A 26112-nucleotide genomic window follows, 5' to 3' on the forward strand; every position below is an offset into this window, starting at 1 on the left:
CTTTGTTAGCATGAACATGAATTAGATTCTATTCGTCTTCTTTATTCTCAAGATAACCCCCCCCCCCCCACCCGAACCATTCTTAAGACCACCAAGTCCTCTCGAATGAGTTCTACTATAGAAGCTTTCAACATACACCCAGGACAAATCTTTCACTCACTGAGAAGTGAAAACCTATGACTAGGTTATCCTGAAGACGGATGCAACGGGAAGAAGTGGCATTTGGAAGTAACAGCCAAATGCATCTAAACTCATCTTAGGTGAGCAGTGATTTTCATAAAATTTACTCTTCCATCTTAACTCACTACTATTTATAAAAAACTTAATTGATCTTAACTCAGCTCAACATCTAAACAAAGCCTTAATAAATATTGCAAAGCAAAATAAAGAGATCTCACAACGTAATTTGGGTGCTACTACTCAGCCCATGAGCTTGCCTCCTCAAATTTTTTTTTTTTTTTTTTTTTTATAAGTAGCTTGCCTCCTCAAATTTATTACTAATGCAATTGCATTTTTTTTTTCTTTCAAATATTTTTTAAACATCTTTAGACATTTTTTAAAAATAAAAAAATACGCTACTTCATTAATAATAACATCCTCAACCATTAAGAAAAAATAAAATAAAATACATACACAATAACTTTGAAAAGACAAACTTATGAAACCAAATATCATTTTCCAAAATGCTTTACAAGCAAATCACATCAGTTAGTTTGTTTTTGAGTTATATTGTGTGCAATTTCTTTGTGAACCAAATACCTCACTTGAATAGATTTATGTCCTATTATTAGGGAGATTCAATTATTATCTTATTTCCAATCTTTTGATATTTTTCATGTTGAACGGCAGGGAAATGAGACGGCACATAAACTGACCATTCATGCAAGGGTTGTGGACAATATATTCTTCAATGGTGGTTTCATCCTCCTGACTTTATTCAATCTAGTTTAGAAGTAGAAGTTGAAAGCTGTCTTGGGGTGTAATGCATTTATTAAGTGTGATTCGTATTCATGTATTTTGATACACTTTGCTTCTTTATAATGAATGAAGCATTATTCGATTCTAAAAAAAAAAAAAGATTTATAGAATATAACTTCTATGTATTTAAAACCATTCCTTTGACGTACGTGGTGATTTCATAATTCTTTAATTTGAATTGATCAACTAAATAAATTACACAAGGTATAACATCATCAAAACCTTAAAAAGTATCAAAACCCAGCTTGAATAAATGAGTTAGAAGAACTCCAAAACGTTAAGAGAGAAAATTATCTAATTTCTGAGATATAGATGCCGTAGTGTTTGTTTTTGCTTTGCTTGTACCAAAGATTACATGCACACACGTTCTTGATAAAGATTATTCTCACATTTTGCCTTATGTAATGATAAAGAATGGCTCATTGAGGGCCTGTTTATCAAAATTCTAGCCAACTATAATATTATTAAAAAAAAATATTGTACAATCGAAATATATTTTCCAAGAAACCACGCCATCTCTCACTACTCACCCTTTCAGCAGAAGTTTCTCCAAATATTATAATATATTGCTATGTTTCTATAGTCTTCTGCTCACATCCAATAATTTTACTGCAATCAAGGTAACTTACACCTCCGAAGAGAATGAATTTGACCAGCTTTTCTATGAAGACTGCAGTATCTTCTTATAATCATTGAAGCTGCCATGGAATGGTGAAATCTTTCCTTTTGATACCACCCATAGTTCATCTACACTACCAGATATTAGGTGCTCGTCGTGGCTAACCTGCAATCAAGGAAAACACATACAAGTTCAGCGTCTAATTTATGTTCCATAAATTGGGCTTGTCATGAATGGGAATCATGAAAAGCCAGAGGTAATATACCATGAGTATGCCTCCTTGGAACAAAGCAAGGCCCTGAATTAGTGCCTCCACAGCATCCAAATCCTATATACATTGCATGAAGAAAACGAATCCCCAGTCAGTTTGTTGACATTTTCATTTGAGACAAAAGTTGGAATCAAGAATATTTCTTTTATTGTTTCGCCAGAAATACAGATCAAATCAATCAGATCTAACATCTTACATGATCAGAATTACAAATCAAAAGGAAATAGTGCAAAATGTGCTGTTTGGTGAGGTGTAATAAATCCATTGGAATGTTTACTTGTTGAAAAAAAAAAAAACGCCATTGGTATGTTAGAAATTATTGATCATTTTCCGTATATGAACAAGAGATTTGTAGCCAGCTTAGTAGCCATGAAGAAGTCCTCAAGTAGTTAAGCTCACACAAAATAAACCAGAAAAAATCTTGCAAATTTTATTCCCTAAAGCATCAATCTCCATCTGCTGCAAAATCCTAGAGTGGAACTTTTAGGACTTGCTTCTAAAATGAAGTTTTTTTTTTTTTTTCCCTGCTTCTAAAATGAAGTTTCCCCTCAAGAAAACGTATCAATAAAATTCAATTTATATCAGAGAAAAACGACAAAGGTTTCATACTGTAGACATGCGTAATAACCAACCATTTCATCATGTCTAAGTACATGTTTTGTGATAAATAAGAAAGACAACATATCCAAAACACCCACTACGCCAGAGAGAGAGAGAGAGAGAATGCGATCATAACATTGTGCTCCCAAAATGGAATCATAAAATTCTTGACTGTTTCAAAGTAAGTTAAAAAAGAAGCATAACTGGACAAAATGGAGTCTACATTGAGAATCCCATGGGTATACCAGTCTATCGCAACATTAGGCATAACAAGCAAAACTTGATCATGAGATGATCCAGACCGCAAATTAAGACTCATGGAATAGTAGACTAGTCTAGATCTTAAGGATGTAGTTTGAAAGGATGGGAATACTGCTTATTGCCTTTAGATTTTGGCCAAAATGCAAAGCCCTAGATATAAGTGCAGAAGGGTGATGAATTGGGATCCCACATTGTCTAGGAGGGAGATTTACTTCAGTCGTAACCATGACTAATCATCATGGTAAAGCTTGCACAATGATATACAAAATGATGTATAAAAAAAATAATTAAAAAGATGTTACAATGAATTGCATCATTATAAGATATTTTTAATTAATTCCCCCATCGAAAAGAAAAAAGATTACAAGGATAGCAATATTAATAATAAAAAATTAGAAAATTTCAACAAGAGTCAACTTCATTTCTAGGAAAAAGCAATGGGCTGAAAAATTCAAATATCAATTACAACTACATGTGACATCAATTAAATAACAACCCCTGCCCAAAAAAATAATCAAGTCAAGAGAAAAAGCTGAAAACTTACTAGATGATTGGACGGCTCATCAAGCAATATTATGTGAGGTTTCTTAAATGTTATCTTCGCGAATGCAACCCTGCTTTTCTGACCACCTAATATTTCATTCGGTGCAATTAGAGAGGTTAGTATTTCAAGAGCCTATTGGAAATAAAGAGTTTAGTATTTAGAAATAAAGAGTTTAGTATGTGCAATTAATAGATCATAATTGATAGTGGCTCTCTTTTACGTGATCGATAGGTTACGTAACACCCAATTGAGCTAGAACTCATTAGCACATAATTTAGATTGGCCCTGTGACTAACATCCATAATCAGTATTTAAGTTCACACGTCATTTTGCAACCATGCAACTCAACCAACCAGTTTTTCTTTTTCCTAATAGCCAACCAGTATTCAATACTTGAGGTCCATGTCAAGTTCTAGATCTAGAAGAACAATTCAGATCTCTACTAAAGTATCTTTTTCTATTCTTCAACATAAATAGTAAACGAAAAATACCTGACAAAGTGTACATCGGCTGAAGTGCAAGATTTCCAGTTACACCAAAAGAACCCAAATGAGCTCGGAGCTTCTGTTCAGGCACACCCTGCAAGAAGGAACCCTCAAATAAGAATATCGACTTTTCATTGCAATCATTGCTATTCTGAACAGCAAGATAACCACCAAAATATGTTTTGGATAAGAACTCTGGAGCATATAAGGGTAGGTCATACTCCACCATACGAAGGTGTCGTTTGGATAGAGAGTTGAGATGAAAGTTGAAAGTTGAATAAAATATTGTTATGATATTATTTTTTAATATTATTATTGTTTTGAGATTTGAAAAAGTTGAATTTTTTAATTTATTATATTTTGTGTGAGAATTTGTAAAAGTTGTAATGATGAAATGAGATGAAACACTTCTTGAATCCAAACTAGGCCTAAGTCAAACTCAATGTTGAACTCGGGGGTGGGACTAAATCTAAGAATTTTAACATTGACCTGTAATTAATTGAATAACAGTAATATGAGAAAATTTACCCCTGTTCTTAATTTCAAGTATCCTGTTAACAATGCCATAGACACTAGAGGAGGAAAGCAATTTGGTGTCTCTTTTAGTTAGATTGAATCTTTTGGACGCAAGGTTAAAATTTTTTTTTTCTTTTTTTTCATAAGTAAATAAGAATCTTTATTGAATAGGATGAAACTAGGCAATGCCCAAGTACACAGGAAATATATAAAGTGAGACACCTAATTACATTCTATTAAGCTGAAAAGAAGAAAGGAATTCATGGACATTCCCGCCCTTCAATACAATAGCAGAAAACCACTGTAAAAGAGAAAATATAAAAAAAATTCCAGATTTCCCCCACTGCACGCTCCTTGCTGTTAAAGCATCTATCATTCCTTTCCGACCATATACGCCACATTAAGCACAAAGGTATCATTCGCCACACTGCTGCCAGTTGAGCGCTATTATGCTTCTTGTTCCAGCACGCTAGTAGTTCCACCACACTCCTAGGCATGACCCAACTCAGCCCGGCTCTATTGAGGATACCATCCCATAACTCCCCAGACACCTCACAATGTATAAGCAAATGATCTATCGACCCCCCATTCCTTTTAAACATATAGCATCACTCCGTGACCATCATACCCCGCTTCTTCAAATTGTCAATCGTCAAGATCTTCCCCAGCGCAGCTGTCCAAGTAAAAAACACAACTTTAGACGGCACTGAGACCTTCCAAATACTCTTCCACTGAAAGAATGTGGACAGTTGGCCTGTCAAAACCTTATAGATTCCTTGTATCGCCTTCGTGGGAAGCTCACTATCCAGAAGTGAGTCAGAAACGATTAGCTCAGTTTAGTTCAGATCATTTCCCTATCCTTCTGGATATTGGGAGTATTCACAGGGGGCGTCGGTATTTTAAGTTTAAAAATATGTGGTTAATAGCGGAAGGGTTTGTAGAAAGGGTGGGTGTTTGGTGGTCTTCATATCAATTTATTGGTACTCCAAATTACATTCTTGCAAGTAAATTGAAAGCTCTGAAACAAGACTTGAAGAAGTGGAATTTGAAAGTTTTTGGCCACATTGACAACCAGAAGTCTACACTGTTGGAAGAACTGCAAGAGTTAGAGGGGAAAGAAGTATTGGGAGATACCTCGGAGGAGGTGTATTTGAGGAAGGGCAAGGTTATGGCAGATCTGGAGAGGGTTCTGTTGTCAGAGGAGACTTCATGACGTCAAAAATCCAGGGCCTTTTGGTTGAAAGAAGGAGATAGGTGTACGAAGTTTTTTCACAAAGTGGCTAATTCACATCGGCGCAACAATGATATTGAGTCACTTCTATCAGGCTCGCAAGTGCTATCTTCTCCCCTTGAGCTAGAAAACCATATTGTACATTATTACGAGACCCTTCTCACAGAATCGGTTTCTTGGAGGCCGAAGTTTGATTACCTGCCCTTTGAGGCAATTGGCTCGCCAAGTGCGAGTGTTCTGGAGAGACCGTTCGTTGAAGAAGAAATTTACAAGGTCATCTTTGGCATGGCTAAGGATAAAGCGCCTGGTCCGAATGGGTTCTCAATGGGTTTCTTTCAAACTTGTTGGGATATTGTGAAAGGTGATGTTATGCAAGTTTTCAGTGAATTTCACTCTTTTCAAAAGTTTGAAAAATCCCTTAATGCGACCTTCATTGCTCTCATTCCCAAGAAACAAGGGGCTTCGATTATTGAAGACTTTCGTCCTATAAGCCTGGTTAGTAGTGTTTATAAAATTATTTTGAAGGTTCTTGCTAATCGGCTTAGTCCAGTGATGGAACTTATTATTTCTAAGTCTCAAAACGTTTTCGTTCGTGGGAGACAAATCAATGTTTTAAATTTCATACCGTACCAGCCGGTACGGCCAAAATTTTTGGTTTCAACCGTCCGGCCGGTACAGGTACTATACCTGTTCCGTACCGGCCGGTACCGGTCGTACCGGCCGATATTTCAGCCTGTGTTTTTTTTTTTTTTTCGTTTTTTCAAACTACAAACTTATTTTTTAACCCCCAATTCAGACTAGACTATTTATAATTTATATATAATTTATTTATATATAGACTATTATTTTGGAATATAATTTTTATATATATTTATATATATAATTTATTCATATATCGACTATCCCGAAACGCTATCCCGAAACGCTATTCCGAAACGGTACCGGTACCGAAATATTTCATTCCAGTGCCTTGACCGGTACGGCGTCCGGTACGGTATTCAAAACATTGAGACAAATTCTTGATTCGGTACTCATTGCAAATGAGTGCTTGGACCACAGACTACAGGAGGGTGGTTCTGGTGTTCTTTGTAAGCTTGATATGGAAAAGGCTTATGATCATGTGAATTGAGAATTTCTCTTATACTTGCTTGAGAGGTGCGGTTTTGGGGCAAGGTGGATTTCATGGATGCATCATTGTATTTCAACTGCACGGTTCTCAGTTCTAGTTAATGGCACACCCGTTGACTTTTTTGATAGTTCGAGGGGTTTGCTGCAGGGAGATCCTCTATCTCCTCTTTTATTTGTTATAGTTATGGAGGCTTTAAGTAGAATGGTGCAGGCGGCTGTTGGGGGAGGTTTCTTATCTAGTTTTCAGGTGGGCAATGGTTTTGGTAGCCCTACTATCATCTCACACCTTTTTGTAGATGATACCTTAGTCTTTTGTGAAGCAAATGCTGGCCAGGTACAATCTCTACGAGCACTCTTACTATGTTTTGAAGCAGTGTCAGGGCTTAAGGTGAACCTTGGCAAGTCTGAGATGGTTCCCGTGGGTGAGGTTTCTAATATCCGTAGTTTAGCAAGTCTGTTGAATTGCAAGGTGTCCTCTCTTCAAATGAAATATTTGGGCCTTCCGTTAGGAGCAACTTTCAAGAATAGAGCTATTTGGAATGGGGTGGTGGAAAAGGTAGAGAAAATGTTGGCTAGTTGGAAACATGTGTATTTATCAAAAGGGGGTTGCCTCACTCTCATCAAGAGTACTCTCACTAACCTTCCTACATATTTTTTATCGCTATTTCCTATGCCTATAGGGGTGGTGAACAGGATGGAGAAACTCTTCAGGGCATTCTTATGAGGAGGCATGGGGGAGAAGAAGAAATTTCATCTAGTGAGATGGAAGACAGTATGTGTCTCAGTTGAGAAAGGGGGGTTGGGAGTGTAATTTGAGATCTTTTAATAAAGCTTTATTGGGGAAATGGCTTTAGAAATATCATTTGGAGGAGGGATCTTTGTGGAAGGAAATTATTGACGCTAGATATGGTGTCGCTGGGGGTGGTTGGTGTTCTAATGAAGTGAGAGGAGGGTATGGTGTGGGTGTATAGAAATTTATAAGGAAGGGATGGCCAAATTTTGTAAATCAAATTCGCTTTGTTGCTGGTGAGGACAATCGAATCAATTTTTGGAGGGATGTGTGGTGTGGAGATCAAGCATTGGAAAGGGCTTTTCCAGCTCTATATCGCATTGCAAGTAATAGGGAGGCTTCAGTGGCGGATGTGCGGTCATTTGCTCATGGGACGCATCAGTGGAACATTCTTTTTATTAGAGATTTCCATAACTAGGAATTATCTATTGTTTCAGATTTTTTTAGCCTATTACATTCTATGGGGACTTATAGGGCGCCGAGAGATAGATTGATGTGGAGGGCTTATGATCACAAGATATGTACAGTGAAGGCATATTATAACATCTTGACAACACAAGAGCATACTCTGTTTCCCTGGAAGAATATTTGGAGGACTCGTGTGCCTTCTAAAGTAGCTTTTTCTGTTTGGAATGCTGCTCTTGGAAAGATATTGACCACGGATAATCTGAGGAAGAGAGGATGTGTAGTGATGGATTGGTGTTATATGTGTAAAAAGAATGAAGAATCTGTGGACCACCTCTTATTACACTGTGAGATAACTAGGGTGTTGTGGGATGAGACTTTTCAAAGAGTTGATGTTGCATGGGTTATGCCTAGGAGGGTGGTGGATTTGTTGGGTTGTTGGAGGAAGATGCAAGGCTGTCATCAAGTGGTTGCAGTGTGGAAAATGATTCCGTTGTGCATTATGTGGTGCATTTGGTCAGAAAGGAATGCGCGATGCTTCGAAGATAAGGAACGCACAATGGCCGAATTGAAGAATTTTTTCTCCACACTTTAATGTGCTGGTTTTCTGCTATTGTATTGCATGGTGATAATGTGCGTGATTTCTTGTCTTTAATTTATCGCCCTTAGAATGTAATTAGGGGTCCTCCTGTATACTTCCTGTGTACAAGGGCTATGTTTATTTCTCTCATATATATAATATTGATCTCTTACTTATCAAAAAAAAAAAAAAAAATGACTTAACTGTAAATTTTTTCTCCCCATGTGAATCCACAACATACGGTCACCCTCATTTCCTCCTAACTTTACTGAATACAAGTAACTGTAAAAATCTGTCACCTCATCAAGTTCTCAATCCTGAGCATTTCTAGTAAACGTGACATTCCAAGTAACTCGTTGGCACGACACAAAACATCTGAAACTCCAGCTTGCTAATTTCCAGCCAAATTAAATGCAGCTGGAAAGGCAATGGAAAGAGGATTCTCACCACTCCAAGCATTGAACCAGAAACGAGTTCTTGCTCCATCCCCCACCTCAAACCTAATATGTTTTTCAAATGTGTTCCACCCCTTTCTAATAAATTTTCAGACTTACTCCATAAGACCCCTTACCCTTCTTAGAACACCATCCCCCCCCCCCCCCACTCAATACCATACTTATGGCCAATAACCTCCCTCCAGAACGAATTCATTTCCATATGATACCTCCACAACCACTTTCTTAGGAGTGCTTTGTTGAAGATGCTCAAGTTTCTAAACCCTAGCCCGCCGTTCGCAATCAGACAGCTCACCTTTTGCCAACTAACAATGTGAACTTTAATATCCTCCCCCATGCCACCCCACAAGAAAGTTTTAAACAACTTTTCGATTCGGTTTGTCACTCCCATCAGGATTGGGAAGAGAGAAAGATAGTAAGTGGGTAGGTTGGAAAGAGTGTTTTTGATAAGTGTTATCCTTCCCCCTTTTGATAGGTAGAGTCACTTCCACCCCGATAATTTTTTCTCAATCTTCTCTACCATCCCATTCCAAATGCTCTTTGCTTTAAACGACGCCCTCAAGGGAAGTCCAAGATATTTCATAGGGAGGGAAGCAATTTTACAACGCAACAACTCTGCAAGAGAGGCAATATTACTTTTTTTATAAGTAAACGATTGTATTAATAATGATAGGCATAGCCCAAATACACAAGATGGTTTACAAGAGATAAGACCCATCTAGGTCGTAGCAATAGAAACAAGAAAGTCATGAAAATCAAGGCCATTAAAGTCTACAGCTATGGCCCATAGGAATAGAGTTCTAAAAAATAAAAATCTAAGTTATGCTAGTTAACACTCCTTATCTTCAAACATCCGATCGTTTCACCCCTGCCACAGGCATCACATAATACATAAAGGTACTATATTCCACATAGCTTTGATTTATGGAATACCTCCTAGACGTGTCCAGCTGGCCAAAAACTCAACCACTGTGGCAGGCATTATCCAAGCTAACTCGGCCAAAAACATCATTCAACAACACTCTAGCAATCTCACAATGTAATAAGAGATGATCCACAATCTCGCCGGATTTCTTACACAGCACCAATCTAGTATAATCACATTGCACCTCCTTAGGTTATCTGTTGTCAAAATCTTATATAGGGAAGCTGTCCAAGTAAGGAATGCCACTTTGGGAGGCATCTTATTCCGCCAAATCCTTTGCCATGGAAACTGATTTTTGGGCGAGTGTGTGAAGGACTTGTAGAAGGATCGAACCGAGAATGTACCATTACCTGCAAGTACCCACCACAACGTGTAAACTCGTTGTCTACTCAGTTTCGCAGAATAAAATAGGCTAAAAAAATCCTCAAAGCTGCCAACTTCTCATTCTTGTGCTACCCTAGTGAAAGTGATGTTTCATTGGACTTGATCTCTCGATAACACCATGAGATCCGCCAGTGAAGCTTGATCACATGCAACACGAAAAACTGAAGGAAATGAGTCCTTCAGGGCATTATTTCCACACCATATGTCACTCCAAGATTTTATTCTAGAGTCCTTTGGTATGGCGAATAAAAACCCCCCACCCTCGTCTAATGTGCTTCCAAACTCCCACTCCATAAGTCCCACTCACCTCTCTAGTACACCACCCCCCCCCAAACAAACTACCATATTTGCAATCAACTACCGACTTCCATAAGGCTTCCAGTTCTATATTATATCTCCACAGCCATTTCCCAAGGCCCAATTGAAAATTTTCATATTTCTAATTCTCAACCCGCCAGAGGAGATTAGAGTGCATATTTTGTCCCAACTAACTAGATGGAACTTGAATTCATCCCCCACACCACTCCATAAGAAATCACGGTGAAGTTTTTCAATTCAAGCTGCCACACTAGCTGTAATTGGGAAAAGAGACAAGAAATATGTTGGTAAGTTAGAAGTCTTGATTAAGGTAATCCGGCCACCTTTCGACAAGTACAACTGCTTCCACCCTGCCAATCTACATTTTATCTTCTCAATCAATGTATCCCATATTGATATAGCCCTTGAGGCAGCCCCCAACGGAAGTCCAAGGTAATCCAATGGGAAGAGAGGAAACCTTACATCCAAGCGTATTGGCCAATTACCGAATGTTGCCAACACTACCAATTGGCACAAACTCTAATTTATCAAAGTTCATTTTCAAACTTGACATTGCTTCAAAACATAGTAGAAGTGCCTTTAATGCCCGAAGCTGGTTTTGGTCTGCCTCACAAAATACTAGCGTGTCATCTACAAACAATAAGTGAGAGATGTTAATAATACCCCTATTGGAGTCACCAACCGAGAAGCCTGCCACAAAGCTATTCATAAACAAAGCCGATATCATCCTGCTAAGTGCCTCCATAATAATGACAAAGAAGAGTGGGGACAACAGATTCCCTTGTCTTAGGCCTTGCGAACTCCTAAAAAAGCCAATTGAACTGCCATTTATCAAAACTGAAAATCTCGCCGTTGAAATGCACCATTTGATCCACAAACATCATCTCTCCCCAAATCTGCACCTCCACATTAAGTAAAGTAGAAAGTCTCAATTTATGTGATCATAGGTCTTCTCCATATCCAACTTACATAGGATCCTTGTAGAACCAAATTTTAGTCTGCTATCCAGGAATTCATTGGCAATAAGAACAGAGTTTAGAATTTGCCTACCCCTTACAAATGCATTTTGTGGTTTCGTAATGATCTTCCCTAATACCTCCCCTAAGCGATTTGCAAGCACCTTGAAGATGATTTTGTACACCCCATTGACAAGGCTAATGGGCCTATAATCCTTTACCTCTTATGCGAGGCAACTTCTTTTGACAAATGCAAGAAAATGCATTTCTCATTCCTGTTAGACTAAGGCCCCGTTTAGACGTTGAGCTGAGTTCAAACGAGTTGAGTTCTTTATAAATAGTAATGAGTTGAGATGGTGGAGTAAATTTTGCAGAGCCCACCTAAGATGAGTTTAGATGTATTTTGATGTTAAGATGTATTTATGGAAAGTTGAAAAAGATTGTGGGTCTCGCGTGTAAAGAGGTGTTGCGTTGAAAAAAAATTATGAGTCCCACACGTGAAGAGATTTTGAATTAAGGTGAGTTTAGTGATTTAAGAGTTGGGTGTTTGGATGTTAGACTCAACTTAAAATTAAACTATACTAAGTTGATCTCGTTCAGTCCAAGTTCCAAACGGGGCCTAAGAATTTGTCTAATCGAGACCAAGTCTAAGTATTAGACCACATGAAAGTACCCCCATGAGAGGAAGGTCCACCAGATTCAGATCAAAAATACACTGAAAATTCTATCATTACTAGTCGTAGCCAACTGTCTCTAAAACGTTCACTTGGGAACATCATAACATTAAAATACCACTTTTGCACCATGTAAGGTCTCACCAGCTATGTACTCCAACTATTCTTCCATAATAGTCTTTTGGTACTGTCTAAGTTCGGCCCATAGATACCTGCAAAAGCCCACAAGAAATTATATTCCACACTCTTAAAGGAACATGTCACTGTATACTCTCCTATGAAGTCCTCAAATTTCTCCACCACCCTTCTATCCCACATTACTAATACTCCTCCCGAAGTCCCATTTGATGCAAGATACACCCAATCCACATATGGACAGGTCCAAATACTTCTTACAATTATGTTTGGAATAGATTTCAGCATGGTTTTTTGTAAGCATACTATGTATGTCATCCACTAACAAAGCAAATTTCTTATGCAAAGAAGCTTGTTGGCCTCATTAAACCCGCAGACATTCCAAGACACAATTTTGGGCTTCATATAGAAGATATTATCTCTGTCCCTTTAGATCTATCTCAGCTTGAGCTGCCCTCATAATTCAACAACCACGGAAGTCTCTTTAGCTCTGTCTGTTTCTCAAACCCAGATTTCTTAAGCAGAATGCGACCCACCTCTATGGCAATAAGAAAAGCCATAAACTGTTCCTCAAAGCCCTCAAACTCCATCCCCACACATTGTTGAATTTCCTTCCCCTTAAGCAGAACCCAATCAGACACACTAGACTCGTTTGGTAACATGCAGTTCAAGGGTAAGGGCTCCCCCTCTCTAGTAACCTACTGCGAGTCCAACGGCATCCCCATCGCCCCCTCTGTGAAAAGGTTTCTACACTCCCACTCAAAATAGCCTTGCATCAAAATAAGCAATTGTGGTGGCCCATTAATATCTCCCTCGTCACTTCCAGAAAGGATAAAAGCATCATTGTGAGCATCATTGTGAGATTTCTTGGCTAATCATGTCTCGATATGCTCCTCCGGCTGTTGTGGAGCCTTTGCTAAAAGGGATAGAGCTTCCTTGATGTTCGGTGTCAGGGTCTGGCCACAATATGCCGGAGTCCCTAGACACGGGGGTAGAGAAAAGTCTAGCTCTCTTTCAAGAACTATTGTCGTCGGCTCCTCCACCACCGTCGGTACCCTCTGGGCCTCCTTCGAGGGTTCCTCGACTGGTTGCGGGGCTCCCGCCAACTTTTCCGACGAAGATGCAAGGCTCCCGCCGATAGGGGCCATGGGTCATCCCCTCCCCCTTCAAATTCTCCACACGAGTTGGGCCCCGAGTTTGTCCTTTCCCGAGTTATGCCCCACAAGTTGAGGCCCAAACAATTTACCCACCTTGCTAGGCCCACACGAGCTGCTCTGTCCCACCATGCTACTGAAGCCTTACTGGGTCCAATGACTTCCGAACCCAAGCCCTTTTTACGCTGCCCATCTGATGTTTCAATTAAGCCAGTTTCTTCCTCTCCCAGGCCCACATTAAGCCCACATCTTTTCAAGCCCACCCCCGATTCTCCTTTATCCTCTACGCACCATATCAGCCAATCTACTTTAAACTGGAGGCCTGCCAACTGTGCCTTCACGTCCATCAACATACTATGTACGTCCCCCCACTACCATGTCATAAGAAGGCCTGCCACCGCCACCATGCCAATGTGCAGTACGAGAAACTTTGCCAACACCATAGCCGTTGCCCTTTCTTGAAGCAGCTCCTTTCTGAGCTTCAATGTCGACGTCCCCTTTTCTTGTTTCACGGGGTTGCTTCGACATCAACGCCTCCCTATATGAGCATTTTTGCAGCTGAATCACCACAATCGATGGTCTTCTGTAGGTGCTTCTCCCTTTGTAAATAAACTCCCACAAGGCCTCCCCCATCCTTCTCTATCCGCTGCCCTCCTTTTCTTCAAGTATGAAGACAAAGTTTCGCCTACCACCACCACCGTACATGTCATTACATCCTAATTGTAATGAATGTTTGGAAATACTTGACCGGTCCTCATTGCTAATTAATGTTTGGAAAGTCGAGTCAAAGCCAGCTTCCAGGTATTTTATGTAAGTTGGATACAGAGAAAGCTTTTGATCATGTAAATTGAGATTTCTTGGTGCACATACTTGGCAAGTACGATTTGGGGAAAGGTGGTGCCAATGGATGAAGCATTGTATCACTACAGCCAGATTTTTTGTTTTGGTGAATGGCACTCCTAAAGACTTCTTTAATAGTTCTCGGAGATTGAGGCAAGGAGGCCCTTTATCACCTCTTCTCTTCATCTTAGTAATGGATGTCTTAAGTAGAATGTTGAATCTCAGGCTTCTCAGTAGGTGGCTTCACTCATGGTAATCTCTCAATTTCTCATCTTCTCTTCGCTGACGACACGCTGATTTTTTGTGAGCCAAATCCTGATCAAATTCGCTCCCTAAGAGCTCTCTTGCTCTGTTTTGAAGCCGTCTCTGGTCTCAAGGTCAATCTTGCAAAATCTGAAATTGTACAAGTTAGTGCGGTTGATAATCTAAGCGAATTGGCTGATTTTCTGGGTTGCAAGGCGTCATCCTTGCCTATGAAGTATCTTGGTCTCCCTCTGAGAACCCCTCATAAATCCAAGGCAATGTGGGATGGGATTGTCGAGAAAATCGAGCACAAACTAGCAGGTTGGAAGCGTCTTTATCTATCCAAAGGTGGCAGAGTCACTCTTATTAAGAGCACACTCTAATCTACCCACATATTCTCTCCTTATTCCCCTTGCTTGCAAGTGTAGCACATAGATTGAAGACCTTTCGCAATTTCTTATGGGGTAGTTCGGAGGACACGAAAAAATTCCATTTGATCAAGTGGGAAAAGGTATGTACACCTTTGCCTAACGGTGGATTGGGGCTTCACAACTTGAGAACTTTCAACAAGGCTCTATTAGGTAAATGGTTATGGCAGTATCACAGGGAAAGAGACATCCTTTGGAGGGAAATTATTGATGTTAAATATGGGAGCATACGGGGAGGTTGGTGCTCCAATGAAGTTGGAGGGATCTATGGCGTGGGTTTGTGGAAATTTATACGCAATGGCTGGGCAGATTTTCTTGCTAATTGTAGGTTTGCAGTGGGTAGGGGCACTCAAGTCAGTTTCTGGCACGACACTTGGTGTGGCAAGGTTGCTCTGAAGATCACTTTTCCCTCTCTTTTCAAGATTGCGTTCGATAAGGAAGCTACAGCTGCTGACAATCTGAACATCTCCAATTTCACCCATTGGTCAGTGAGATTCACTAGAGCAGCACAAGAATGGGAGATAGGAGATAATGCTGATTTTTATAGAGCGTTACATGCGCTGAATTTACATACTGATGGAGAGGATCGTTTGCTTTGGTCAGCCTCAGGGAACAAGAGCTTCTCAGTGCGTTCCTTTTACAAGGTATTATCGACACACCCCTCCAATGCATTCCCCTGGAAATGCATATGGAGGACTAAAGTTCCTTTAAAAGTGGCTTTTTTTGTTTGGCTAGCATCCCATGAGAGTATTCTGACTATCGATAAGCTAAGAAGGTGCGGCCTCTACCTAATAGACTGGTGCTTCATGTGCAAACACAACAATGAGTCAGCGGATCATCTACTCCTTCATTGCGAAGTAGTTAAGGTTTTATGGGATGATATCTTCACAAGGCTAGGTATGCCATGGGTAATGCCTAGAAGGGTGATAGAGCTATTGGCATGTTGGAGAGGAATCCGGGGTAAGGGGCAGATCATGATTACTTGGAAGATAGCGACTCTGTCTAATGTGGTGCACTTGGAACGAAAGGGTTTAGGGACTTTTTTTATCATACTTTATTACTTTAGGCTTCTTCTATTGTACTGAATGGCACTTCTTTCAATGATCTCTACGCTGAAAAGCAGCTCTTAGCTTGTATCTAGGCTCTTTTGTATACCCCCTGCGTACTCGGGCCTTGCATATTTTCATGATTTAATATATTTCTCTTTTTACTTGTCAAAAAAAAATGTCAAGGTGTAAATCTTTCCTCACCCAAAAGTGGATTCAAACCCATCCAAGAAGGGGAGAAAAAAATAGAGCAAATGGAGAACTTACCGGATAGCAACGCATCATATACAAAAGGGGATTTGAAGATAAGTCAAGCCCATCAACATGGTGCTGACTAAAAACAGCAATTCGGACCTGTGGACAAGAACAAAAGTCCTATCAGATCAAAGCAGATAAAACCAACTGCAATCTTGCAATTAGTTGAGGAGATGACCAATAGGCATTCTGTGTCCTTACAAAGAAGGTAATATAGATGAAAAGAATGCAGTTACATGTTTGAAACCTTTTACATGTTGTTTGTAATCTGAAATTAGTAAAATGTAAGATTGTTCTTTAATACTGGTCATACAAAGACAAAGATGCAAGGTACCTTAGCAGAACGGAAAACAGTCCCTGAGCTTGGTTGTAGTTCCCCTGCAATTAGTTTGAGTATAGTTGATTTGCCAATGCCATTGGGGCCAACCACTGCATAACGAATTGAAAAAGGACATACCGAATGTGAAATGAGGAATAACAATATACCAGATTAAAGAGTGCTTAGCAATGCTCTGAAGGGGCTTATTTCTTATACAATTACAAGTAATGCTTATATTTGCCTTTTCTTTTTATAAGTTATATTTGCCGTTATAAGAGTTGTCCCAAAAATTCAAAAAGAGTAACAGAGAAACAATGGAATGGCATTTCCGTTTTCCACCAGAAATACAGAACATTTTATGCATTAAAGTTTAAACCAAAAAGGCAGGTATCTATGAGATAAAGGGTAGGAACACAAGCATTCTTTGGGATGAACATACTTACTTGCGACACGGCTGTCTAAATCGATTCCAAAATTCAAATTATGAAACAATAAGGGCCCCCCAGGATAGCCAAATGATGCATCACTGCAATCACATTTAAGAAACATCAAAACAATTCAAAAGGCACATTATCTAACGGAGAGAGACCCCCTAGACTTCGGTCAAGAACTCTAGGGTTTAGAATGAGAGAGAAATAGACATATGAAGTGGGCTCCATAGCATTATTAGGCATTTAATGCTGCCCGAGAAATTCACTCGGGCAACAATAAATGTTCTGGAGTCCATTTCATGTGTCTTTATCTCTCCTGCTCTAGGCCCTACAGTACATTGTGTGCAGAGGCAAAAATAATAATAATAATACCAACTCTCTACATAATTAGAAGTTAGTTAAGAGTATTCAGTAATCAGTATTCAGCAGCGAATATCTACACTTCAATAATATTAAAGCATAGGATTTCAAATAATAAGAGTGGACTATAACCCATAGAGTTTTGAAAAAAATCTCTTTTCTTAATTGAGCTCAGCAGACCTGAAACTTATCACAGGGGGACCTGGTCTGTCATCTGGAGTTGGGAACTCAAATTTGTAGCTGCAAAAAAATATGTCAAATAAGTTTAACTATATATAGGTAAAAAGTAACCATAGAGCAAACTTTTTTTTTTATAAGTAAACCATAGAGCAAACTCATGGAAAGTATTAATTCTGCCATTGTAATTTAACCATAAAAGAAGAGCTGTGCATACTCGGGGTCATTGACAATTTCATCCATGTGACCCAACCGATCCAATGCCTGAAGAAAGCAACAGGAAATGCATATCCGTATGAGTTCTCTTCAGACACAAGATGCATATAACCAAGCTATATTTTAAATGACTAAGAAACAACTTGTCACACTAATTTCGAAATTGTTTTAACTGATATACACCAGGCCGAACAAAATGCATCAAGGATTCACAGCTGTCATAAGTCTCCAGCATTTGATTTAAAGACAGAAAAAAATAATAATAACAATAAGTACCTTGATTCTAGACTGGACAAGAGATGCCCTCTTTGCATTGTAGCGGAACTTATCAATAAATGCCTGCAATAGCAAAGAAAAAATATTTGCATGCAAATATAAGTTAATATGGTTTGGAAATGCCTTGGGGGGGAGGGAGGGAGGGAGGGAGGGAGCGAGGAGAGAGAGAGAGAGAGAGAGATTGATGCAATGGATTCTAACAATATAACTAAAATGACAGTGAACACATTAGCCCACAAACATAAACTCATACATTAATATCATTATAGAGGAAAAAACACCTGCATATGAGCTCTGGAACGTTCATTTGCCTCAATTGCTTTCTGTTGGTTCTTAAGCTGTTCCTCTCGCGTCCTCTCAAATATATCATAATTCCCCTTGTACCCAGTCAGTTTTTGCCCATGTAAATGAAGAATGTCCGTGACTACCTGAGAATGTCGTGAAGTTGAAAAGACACCTCAAACAATGTTTTGACATGTCACAGGTAAGTAACCAGATTAATTAGTAATTCTAATTTTTTCAATTACTACAGCAAGGTGTGATGGGTACTACCGTGTTCAAGAACTCTCTCGCATGAGAAACAACTATGACTGTCTTTGGCCATTTCATCAGGTAGGATTCCAGCCATAGGACCGCATGAAGATCGAGATGGTTCTGAATTTCAATGATTAAATACAAGTAAAAAAGTATGTACCATATCCTATAGAGCAGGATGAAAAATCTGGAAGGGAAAACATAAAATAGAACGCACTGTGGGTTCATCAAGTAGCAGCAAATCGGGCTCTACAAACAATGCACGAGCAAGAGCTATTCTCATTCGCCATCCTCCAGAAAACGTTTTAGTGGCCTTCTTCTGCATATCTGAAGAGAAACTCAGGCCCTGAAAATAGTCAAAAATTAGAACAATAATACCTCCTAAAAGAGCTGATAATGTGATATTAAAGCTAAAAAGAGGTTGTAGTAAATAAACTTTGTATAAGAGGAAAATTTGTGAATCAACACACACCAGAAATGGACACCGTGGCATAAATACATGTATGTATTATTGTTTTTTTTCTACCAGTCTCCCAATTGTATATTAATCAAGTTTCATTCACCACAAATAAGCAACAACCACTTGGTGCGCCCCGCCCCACCCTCTCTCTCATGCAAAACATACACGTAAAACACCACATCCCACTTATTTTTCTTATCCATCATCAACCCATACAGTAAACCAACTTTATTAATTTGGTTTCAGTGCTCAATCCTCTGATTAAGTTAAGGTAAAGCTGAATTTAGTTCTGATTTGCAGCTCCAACACTTTATATATCTGTTCAAGCTAAATTTAAGCAAGCATATTTAAAAAGCCACCAATAACACAAAAGAGTTATGAACTGACCGCAAGAATAGAGGCAGCACGTGACTCTGCAGAATCAGCATCAATTAAGTCGAGCCTTTTGTATATCTCCTCAAGCCTTTGTGAGATGGCATCTTTGTCAATCACCGTATCCAGATCCCCATTTTCCTTTACAGTTGCATCTTCAAAGTCCAACTCTCTCTTCAGGAAAACCACAAAAATTGTCAGCAGGGTCCACCAAAAAACATAAACCTCAACACAAGCGGAACAACAAAGAGGAGGCAGTTAGAAAGCTAAATCTCAGAACTTATGCAGTTCTCAAGATGAAACAGCATGTATTCAACCTGTTGGGCAAGCAGACTAGCTTCTTCTTCTAAAAGCTGGGTTCTCTCAACATCAGAGTTAAGAACACACTGCAATGCTGTAGTATCATCACCAACCACTTCTTGCTCAACATGCAGTATCTGACAGTTGTTAGGAATACCATCAATGGCATGCAAAGCCATGTGCCTAAGGAAGGTTGTTTTCCCTGTACCATTTCTTCCTACAAGGCCTACATCCAAATCGCAGTGTGTAAAAGCACAGATAAAAGCTATATATATAGATTGAATAGGTTGAGTTTGAAGATTTTAGAATGTCTCAAAATCTTTTTTTTTTCCCTATGATAAGCAAATTTGTCTAAAAATATTGAAGTGGATTATAAGGTGCATGTTCTCATGTGAATTTCATCTTTTTAAGGCATCCATGTGATGATAAATCTGATAATAAGGGTTTTAATTCAAAGATAAATTATATGGGAAGGGAAACCAAACGTAAACACACAATTCAATCACAAATTCACAAGTTTCAGGTTTAAGCCTAAATTCATATCCCTACGGAAACTTCACCAATTGGATGGGTAGGCACAGGGCAGGAGGTGTGTCATGGACAACACAAATCACTTAAATGGGACTCATCATTATTGTGGGTTCGATGGTAGCAAGAGACAAAAAGGAAATCACCAACTCAAACAAACATTTTATACGATTCTCTACACATGCTGTCAAGTGTCAACTAGCAGAATGAAAAAGTTATCAACAATGTAGATGCTAGAATAAATTTTAGTTTAAACACTCCACTGAAAATATGCATACTTTTTTATTCTTCTTACTCAATTTCAGTTTCCTTCTCCTCTCTTATTGGGACACTAAGATTTGTGAGTAACAGAAAGAGAATTCACCATAGTGCCTTCCAAATGATAGCGTGACTGAACCTTCCACAATGAGATCACGACCACCCACAGAGATATCAAAGTTCTCCAAATGGATATCCTTGACAGTTGGTCCACCACCTCTATCATGATTTACACATATAACAGGCATCCCTGCTCTTGTTGCTTCCATCTCTGCCAAATGCATTTGGTATTGTACCTGGATAATTAGGAGATAATACTCAGAACAAGAGAAAAACTAAATACCCAATTTGTTGGTCAATGTATGCCATCACCGAATAGGCTTAGCTCAATCACAGCCTCGATCTAAAAATATCAGCACTCAGCAAGGCTAAATGATGAGGAAAAAATACAGCCTTTACGACACCAAACTCATGCATTACCAATAAGAGCTGCAGCCAGGCATACTAGATCAAAAAAACCTCTTATTATAATAATTTCACCTCTCTTTGACGTTCCTCCTTCCGCTTGTCTCTTGCTTGCTTCGCTCGCTCACGTTCAGATAGCACAGGACCATCCATCACCTCAGGTTTCTTCTTCGGGACTTCCTCATCATCCATTCCCTCATTCATTCTGAATGGAGTTGCCAGGCTCCGCACAGTTGGTTTAGCTTTAACCAACCCATGCTTTCCAAACTTTTCAGACAATTTGCTGCAAACCTATCATAGACTTCCACAGACATTACAATAAGGCAAAGAAAAACATAGAGCTTGTTTCATGGGCTCGGCAAAGCAATTGTGCCAACAAATTAGATTTTAATGGAAGTTTTAAAAAAAACAGAGACACTGAGAAATAACTTAGAATCCAAAATTTTTAACTTATCTAACAACATAGAGCCTAAAATCTCAAATCTTCATCAGTAACCAAACGGGCGCCGAAAGCGGAAAAAAAACAATGCTTTAGCTGCGCAAACAATGTGAAATCCAGTATTCACAAACCCTAAGAGTTTCTTGTATCTTAATGCACTTTCCGAGCAACCAAACGGGGACGAAAGCGAAAAGCTTCAAGAGAAAAAAAGAAACTCTCACCGATCGACACTCGGTGAAGTCGGTGACGCATTCGGCGCTGACGAGGATCTCTCCGATGGCGTCGAAGGCGCCCTCACCGTCAACGCCAAAATCGAAGTCTTCGTCGGCGAGGACGTTGATGATGTAGTCGATGATTGGCTCATCCACGTCCTGGGCCCTAAGGCCCAACACCTCGTGCACCACTGAGCTCGCGACTTCCGTCATTGGCTCGACCTCCCAGATGACGGTTCCGATAGATAGATATATGAATATATATAGGGGGATTTCTTTCTTTTAATGGCAGAGTTTCGGAGCAACGAGAAAGCTCGGTTTTTGCTACTCGAGAGCTTCTCCCTCTAGCCCTAGGTGGAGACAGACGGTGCGAACGACGACGTTCGATCAAAGGGGACTGTTTGTTTGCTGTGTTATACAATCTCCCTCCCTATCTCTTGTTAAATTTCCCGGATATACGGATCCCGCGCATAGATTATTCCTGCAAGGTGTGAAATTATTGAAAAAAAATTCTATCCTCCAGGCGCATTGCTGTTTATAGAGTATATATAATAAGAGATTTATTATACATCAGATACTATTCACTCTCGTACTCAATATCTATAATTTTTTTATATGATGTGGAGATGTTTTTAATAGGATATGGGAGTATTTTTTATAAGATATTAGATGTGGGATAGTGAATAGTGATTAATGAGAATAATTTTTTATATAATAAAGTATTTATATAATTTAGTTTAATTTGAAAGATAAATTTTAAAATTTAAATTATATAAAAAAAATATATTATTTAAATAATGTGAATAATAATACTGATTCAAAAATAAAATAACTCAAATAATTTTATTATTTTGGTCCTTTGGAGATCCTTTTATAGTGATTTGGTTTATATTATGAGTGGGGGCATCAATTTTTGTACCATTCGGGATCTCGACATTTCCTACGCCCATGATGTGTTGAGCAAACCTGCAGTCTCAGATCAAAACCACAGTTCTTGTTCTTGTAAGGCAAAATACAAGGGATAAGTTTATTTTTTTATAACCAAAATGTGTTATTCGAATCATTATCCCTTGTAGCAGTTGTGTATCTTTCTCCCATATTAGTTCATGAATTATATGGAAATTTAACACAAGCAGGTATGATCCATCTCTGCAATTTCTTTTTCTTTACACGGGAAGTTTAAGAAAAGATAAAGCGATTAACCCTATAGTTACCCCCTTTGTAAGTTTCATTACAAAAACAATTTGCAAGCTTGGCGCAATCTTAAAATAATGATAATTTTAGAATTCATATGAAATAATAAATGTTTTAAATATAAAGATATTTCATAAAAGTTTATTTTTAAATTGACGTAATTTAACGTGGTATGTCATATTGTAGATTTACATTTATTGTAAAGTAGATCTAACATATTATTTAAATTCACTTCAATTTGTAAATTTATTTTTATAAAATCTCATTGTGTACGTTGCATTTCTAAAAAAATAATTTTTTTTAATTTGGCACGATTTTTTAAATATAATGCATGAGACTTATACACTTTAGAACTATATATAACATCAAAAATTCTATATACAACCGCCTTGCTTGCGTCCCCGTTGCAACAATACTGCAGCGCAAAGACAGAAGGGTCTCTTGTCTCTCCATTTCGCCCCACATTTTGTCTCTCTCTCTTTCTTTCATCTTCTTCTTCTCCCTTTTGTTACGATTACACTTCATCTTCGAGAAAGCCACATCCACCCACGAGCTCTTGTCACTTTCATCACTTTGTTTCACAAAAACAGCAACAAATACCGTCGAACCTACAGCAGGTCTCTTCTTGTCGTCATATCCACAAAACCATAGAGCCACACCCTCGAATCGACGAAACTCTTTTTTTTCCTTCTCCACCCAAATCTGAAATCTCCTTCCCACAAAAGCCCCAATAACCTGTTCAATACAAAAGCCACTCATCAACAAAAATTTTAAAACGAAATCTGATCAATGTGTGAAGAAATTCACCAAGAATGTTTGGTGGACTTGGTCTTCAACCAAATCACTGTGGTTTTGCTCTCTGGTTTCGCTATACAGGAGGGTGCATCACAGAATCTCTTTTTTGTACGATGTGACGTGGAATGAACGACGGCGACCAAAGATGCAGAACGACAACCAAAGATGGATTGTTAGGGACCTCGGTCAAGTCCCTAAACACTATGTTCTCCACGCCAATGGTGGTCTTGTGATGACTGAATTCTTGTTCCTCTCTTGCTTGGTTCTCGATCAATGGTGGTCAAGTTGACCACTTGGGTATGGTGGTGTTAGGCGTTTAGGCTAAGATGGGTGTATGGAGTGGTGGTAAGGGTCAAGGAATGGTATGAGGTACATAGGATGATGGGCGCACGGCACTAGAGAGAGCTAGGGTTGGCGCCACTTGGAAGATAGGGTTTAGGGTTTGGAAGGTGGTGATCGACGGCTAGGATTTGGGTTTAGTGTTTGGAAGATGGGAAGGTATGTGGTCGGCTAGGGTTAGCCGAAAAAGGCTAGAGAGTGATTCTAGGAAGTTGTTCCTAAAATCTAGGAACTCAATTTGGAAATGAGTTAGCCGAGTATGGTGAAGTGTTTGAGTCAACTGGGGTTCCTAAATTATAGGAGCACTAGTTTGGCAAGTGGAGTGGGCGGCTAGGTCAAGTCCAAATAAGGCAAGTAGTAGCCGAATAGGACTTTGCACCAAGGGGGAAATTGTGTTTCGGCTAGGCTAGGGTTTGAAGAGGCAAATCAAATATAGAAAGTTGACAAACAATGTGTTGGTCGACTTCTATGGATTGAATGGATTGGAAGGGCAAACTTATGAAGAACTTCAAGAATAAAATGAAGAACACTCAAGAACAAAAGCAAATACTTATGAACTTGAATGAACAAAGCATAAACAATAATAATCCAATACTTGATTCACGAATTGCACAAGAATTGAATAAATCTCATATATTGATAAACTCAATTTGGATTCACGAATTGTACAAAGTTGCAAATAATAAGATAAATGAATCACACTTATTCAAATAATTGCAAAGTGTGATTCTCTCTTTGGGATTCACGAATTTCACCCAAAAAGCCCAAGTGCAATGACACCGGTTTGTGATCTCTCAAACAATAGTTGTCCTTCTAGGAATTTGCCAAAAGATTCTAAAGCAAATGAAAGATGTCCTATTTATAAGTAATACAAATTTGAAACCCTCAATAGGTCCATTGAAAATAAATGAATAAATCAAATTAACTAAATAAAATAAATAACATGATAGTGGTCATGGACCAAGGCTAGCCGTGGTATGCATGGCCCATGATGGGCAAGTTGGTGCATGGTGGTCTTTGGGCTGGTCCATGGTCAGGTGGTGCGGCATGGCTTATTAATGGTGAGCCATGGTGGTGCACGGCATGGCCCAGGCTGGTGGCCTAGGCGCTGAGTATGCAGGGCATGGGCTGGAGCCATGTGCTGAATGGCATGCCTGGTGGGCATGCCACTGACCTGCTCTGCAAGGCATGGGCTGGAGCCGTGCGCTGGATGGCATGCCGTGAGGCATGCCACTAACCTCGTTGGAGTGTGGTACAGCTGGACAAGTGTGCGCGCTCGTTGGGTGGACTGGCAGTGCCGCACAAGGCATTGCGGCGCATGGGCATGAGCAAGGGCCACGCGGCCCATCAAGGAGCACATGGGCCTGCGCACTATGACTCACAAGCGCGCACGGTCCAGTGTTGCGCACCATGCGTGCGGCGCATGCCTGTGCGTGTTGCCGCGAGCATGGGCGTGCGACGCATGGCTGCGCGCGCAAGCAGGCCCTCACTAGCCTCGCTAGCCCGCATGCTAGGCGCCCTGTGTGTGCTAACGCGCGGGTCAAGGCATGCATGCATGCTGGGCGCCCCGTGCGTGTCACCCAATGTTTTGAATACCGTACCGGACAGCGTACCGGTCAAGGCACTGGAACGAAATATTCGGTACCGGTACCGTTTCGGGATAGCGTTTCGAGATAACGTTTCGGGATAGTCGATCTATAAATAAATTATATATATAAATATATATAAAAATTATATTCTAAAATAATAGTCTATATATAAATAAATTATATACAAATACATATATATATAAATTATAAATAGTCTAGTCTGAATTGAGGGTTAAAAAATAAGTTTGTAGTTTGAAAAAAACGAAAAAAAAAAAAAAAAAACACAGGCCGAAATATCGGCCGGTACCGGCCGAAATATAGGCCGGTACAGGCCGAAATTGAGGCCGGTATGACCGGTACCGGCCAGTACGGCCGGTATTTTGGCCGGTACGGAACAGGTATAGTACCTGTACCGGCCGGACGGCCGAAACGAAAAATTTCGGCTGTACCAGCCGGTACGGTACGAAATTTAAATCTTTGGTGTCACCCCACGAGCCAATGCATGCTTGTGGGCTAGCAAAGGTGCTTGTCCCCACCATGACTAGGGCATGTGCAGCATCTCTAGAGGCAACTCGACGTGGGGGTCTAACACGGATCCAACACACTACGGCGACCTCTTTGGTTTCC

The 26112-nt window shown here is 39.5% G+C and overlaps 1 protein-coding gene across 1 annotated transcript; it reads right to left on the minus strand.

The window, feature by feature from the left end:
- Positions 1–1312: 1312 nt before the first annotated feature.
- LOC121234407 (ABC transporter F family member 3) lies at positions 1313–21982 on the minus strand. The gene is made up of 18 exons (XM_041130339.1): positions 21578–21982; positions 20993–21208; positions 20559–20748; positions 19684–19892; positions 19382–19540; positions 18752–18880; positions 18553–18654; positions 18282–18428; positions 18001–18063; positions 17726–17772; positions 17512–17571; positions 16984–17066; positions 16556–16650; positions 16234–16320; positions 3765–3852; positions 3274–3359; positions 1863–1925; positions 1313–1762 (listed from the first exon to the last, which is right to left on the minus strand). Exons 1-18 carry the CDS (start codon positions 21779–21781, stop codon positions 1640–1642), a joined length of 2151 nt encoding a protein of 716 aa, XP_040986273.1. The 5' UTR covers positions 21782–21982; the 3' UTR covers positions 1313–1639.
- Positions 21983–26112: the final 4130 nt, after the last annotated feature.

This window comes from Juglans microcarpa x Juglans regia, chromosome 6D (genome assembly GCF_004785595.1).
Source record: "Juglans microcarpa x Juglans regia isolate MS1-56 chromosome 6D, Jm3101_v1.0, whole genome shotgun sequence".
Taxonomy (NCBI): domain Eukaryota; kingdom Viridiplantae; phylum Streptophyta; class Magnoliopsida; order Fagales; family Juglandaceae; genus Juglans; species Juglans microcarpa x Juglans regia.

Bases quoted from the DNA above. Each gene is read 5' to 3' on its own strand.
- LOC121234407 (XM_041130339.1), bottom strand. From the start codon at position 21,781: ATGACGGAAGTCGCGAGCTCAGTGGTGCACGAGGTGTTGGGCCTTAGG. The intron at 19,541-19,683 runs GTTGAATACATG...GTTTTCCTGAAG, and splicing joins CTAGTCTGCTTGCCCAACAG to AGAGAGTTGGACTTTGAAGA. The intron at 18,881-19,381 runs GTCAGTTCATAA...GACTATTTTCAG, and splicing joins GTGCTGCCTCTATTCTTGCG to GGCCTGAGTTTCTCTTCAGA.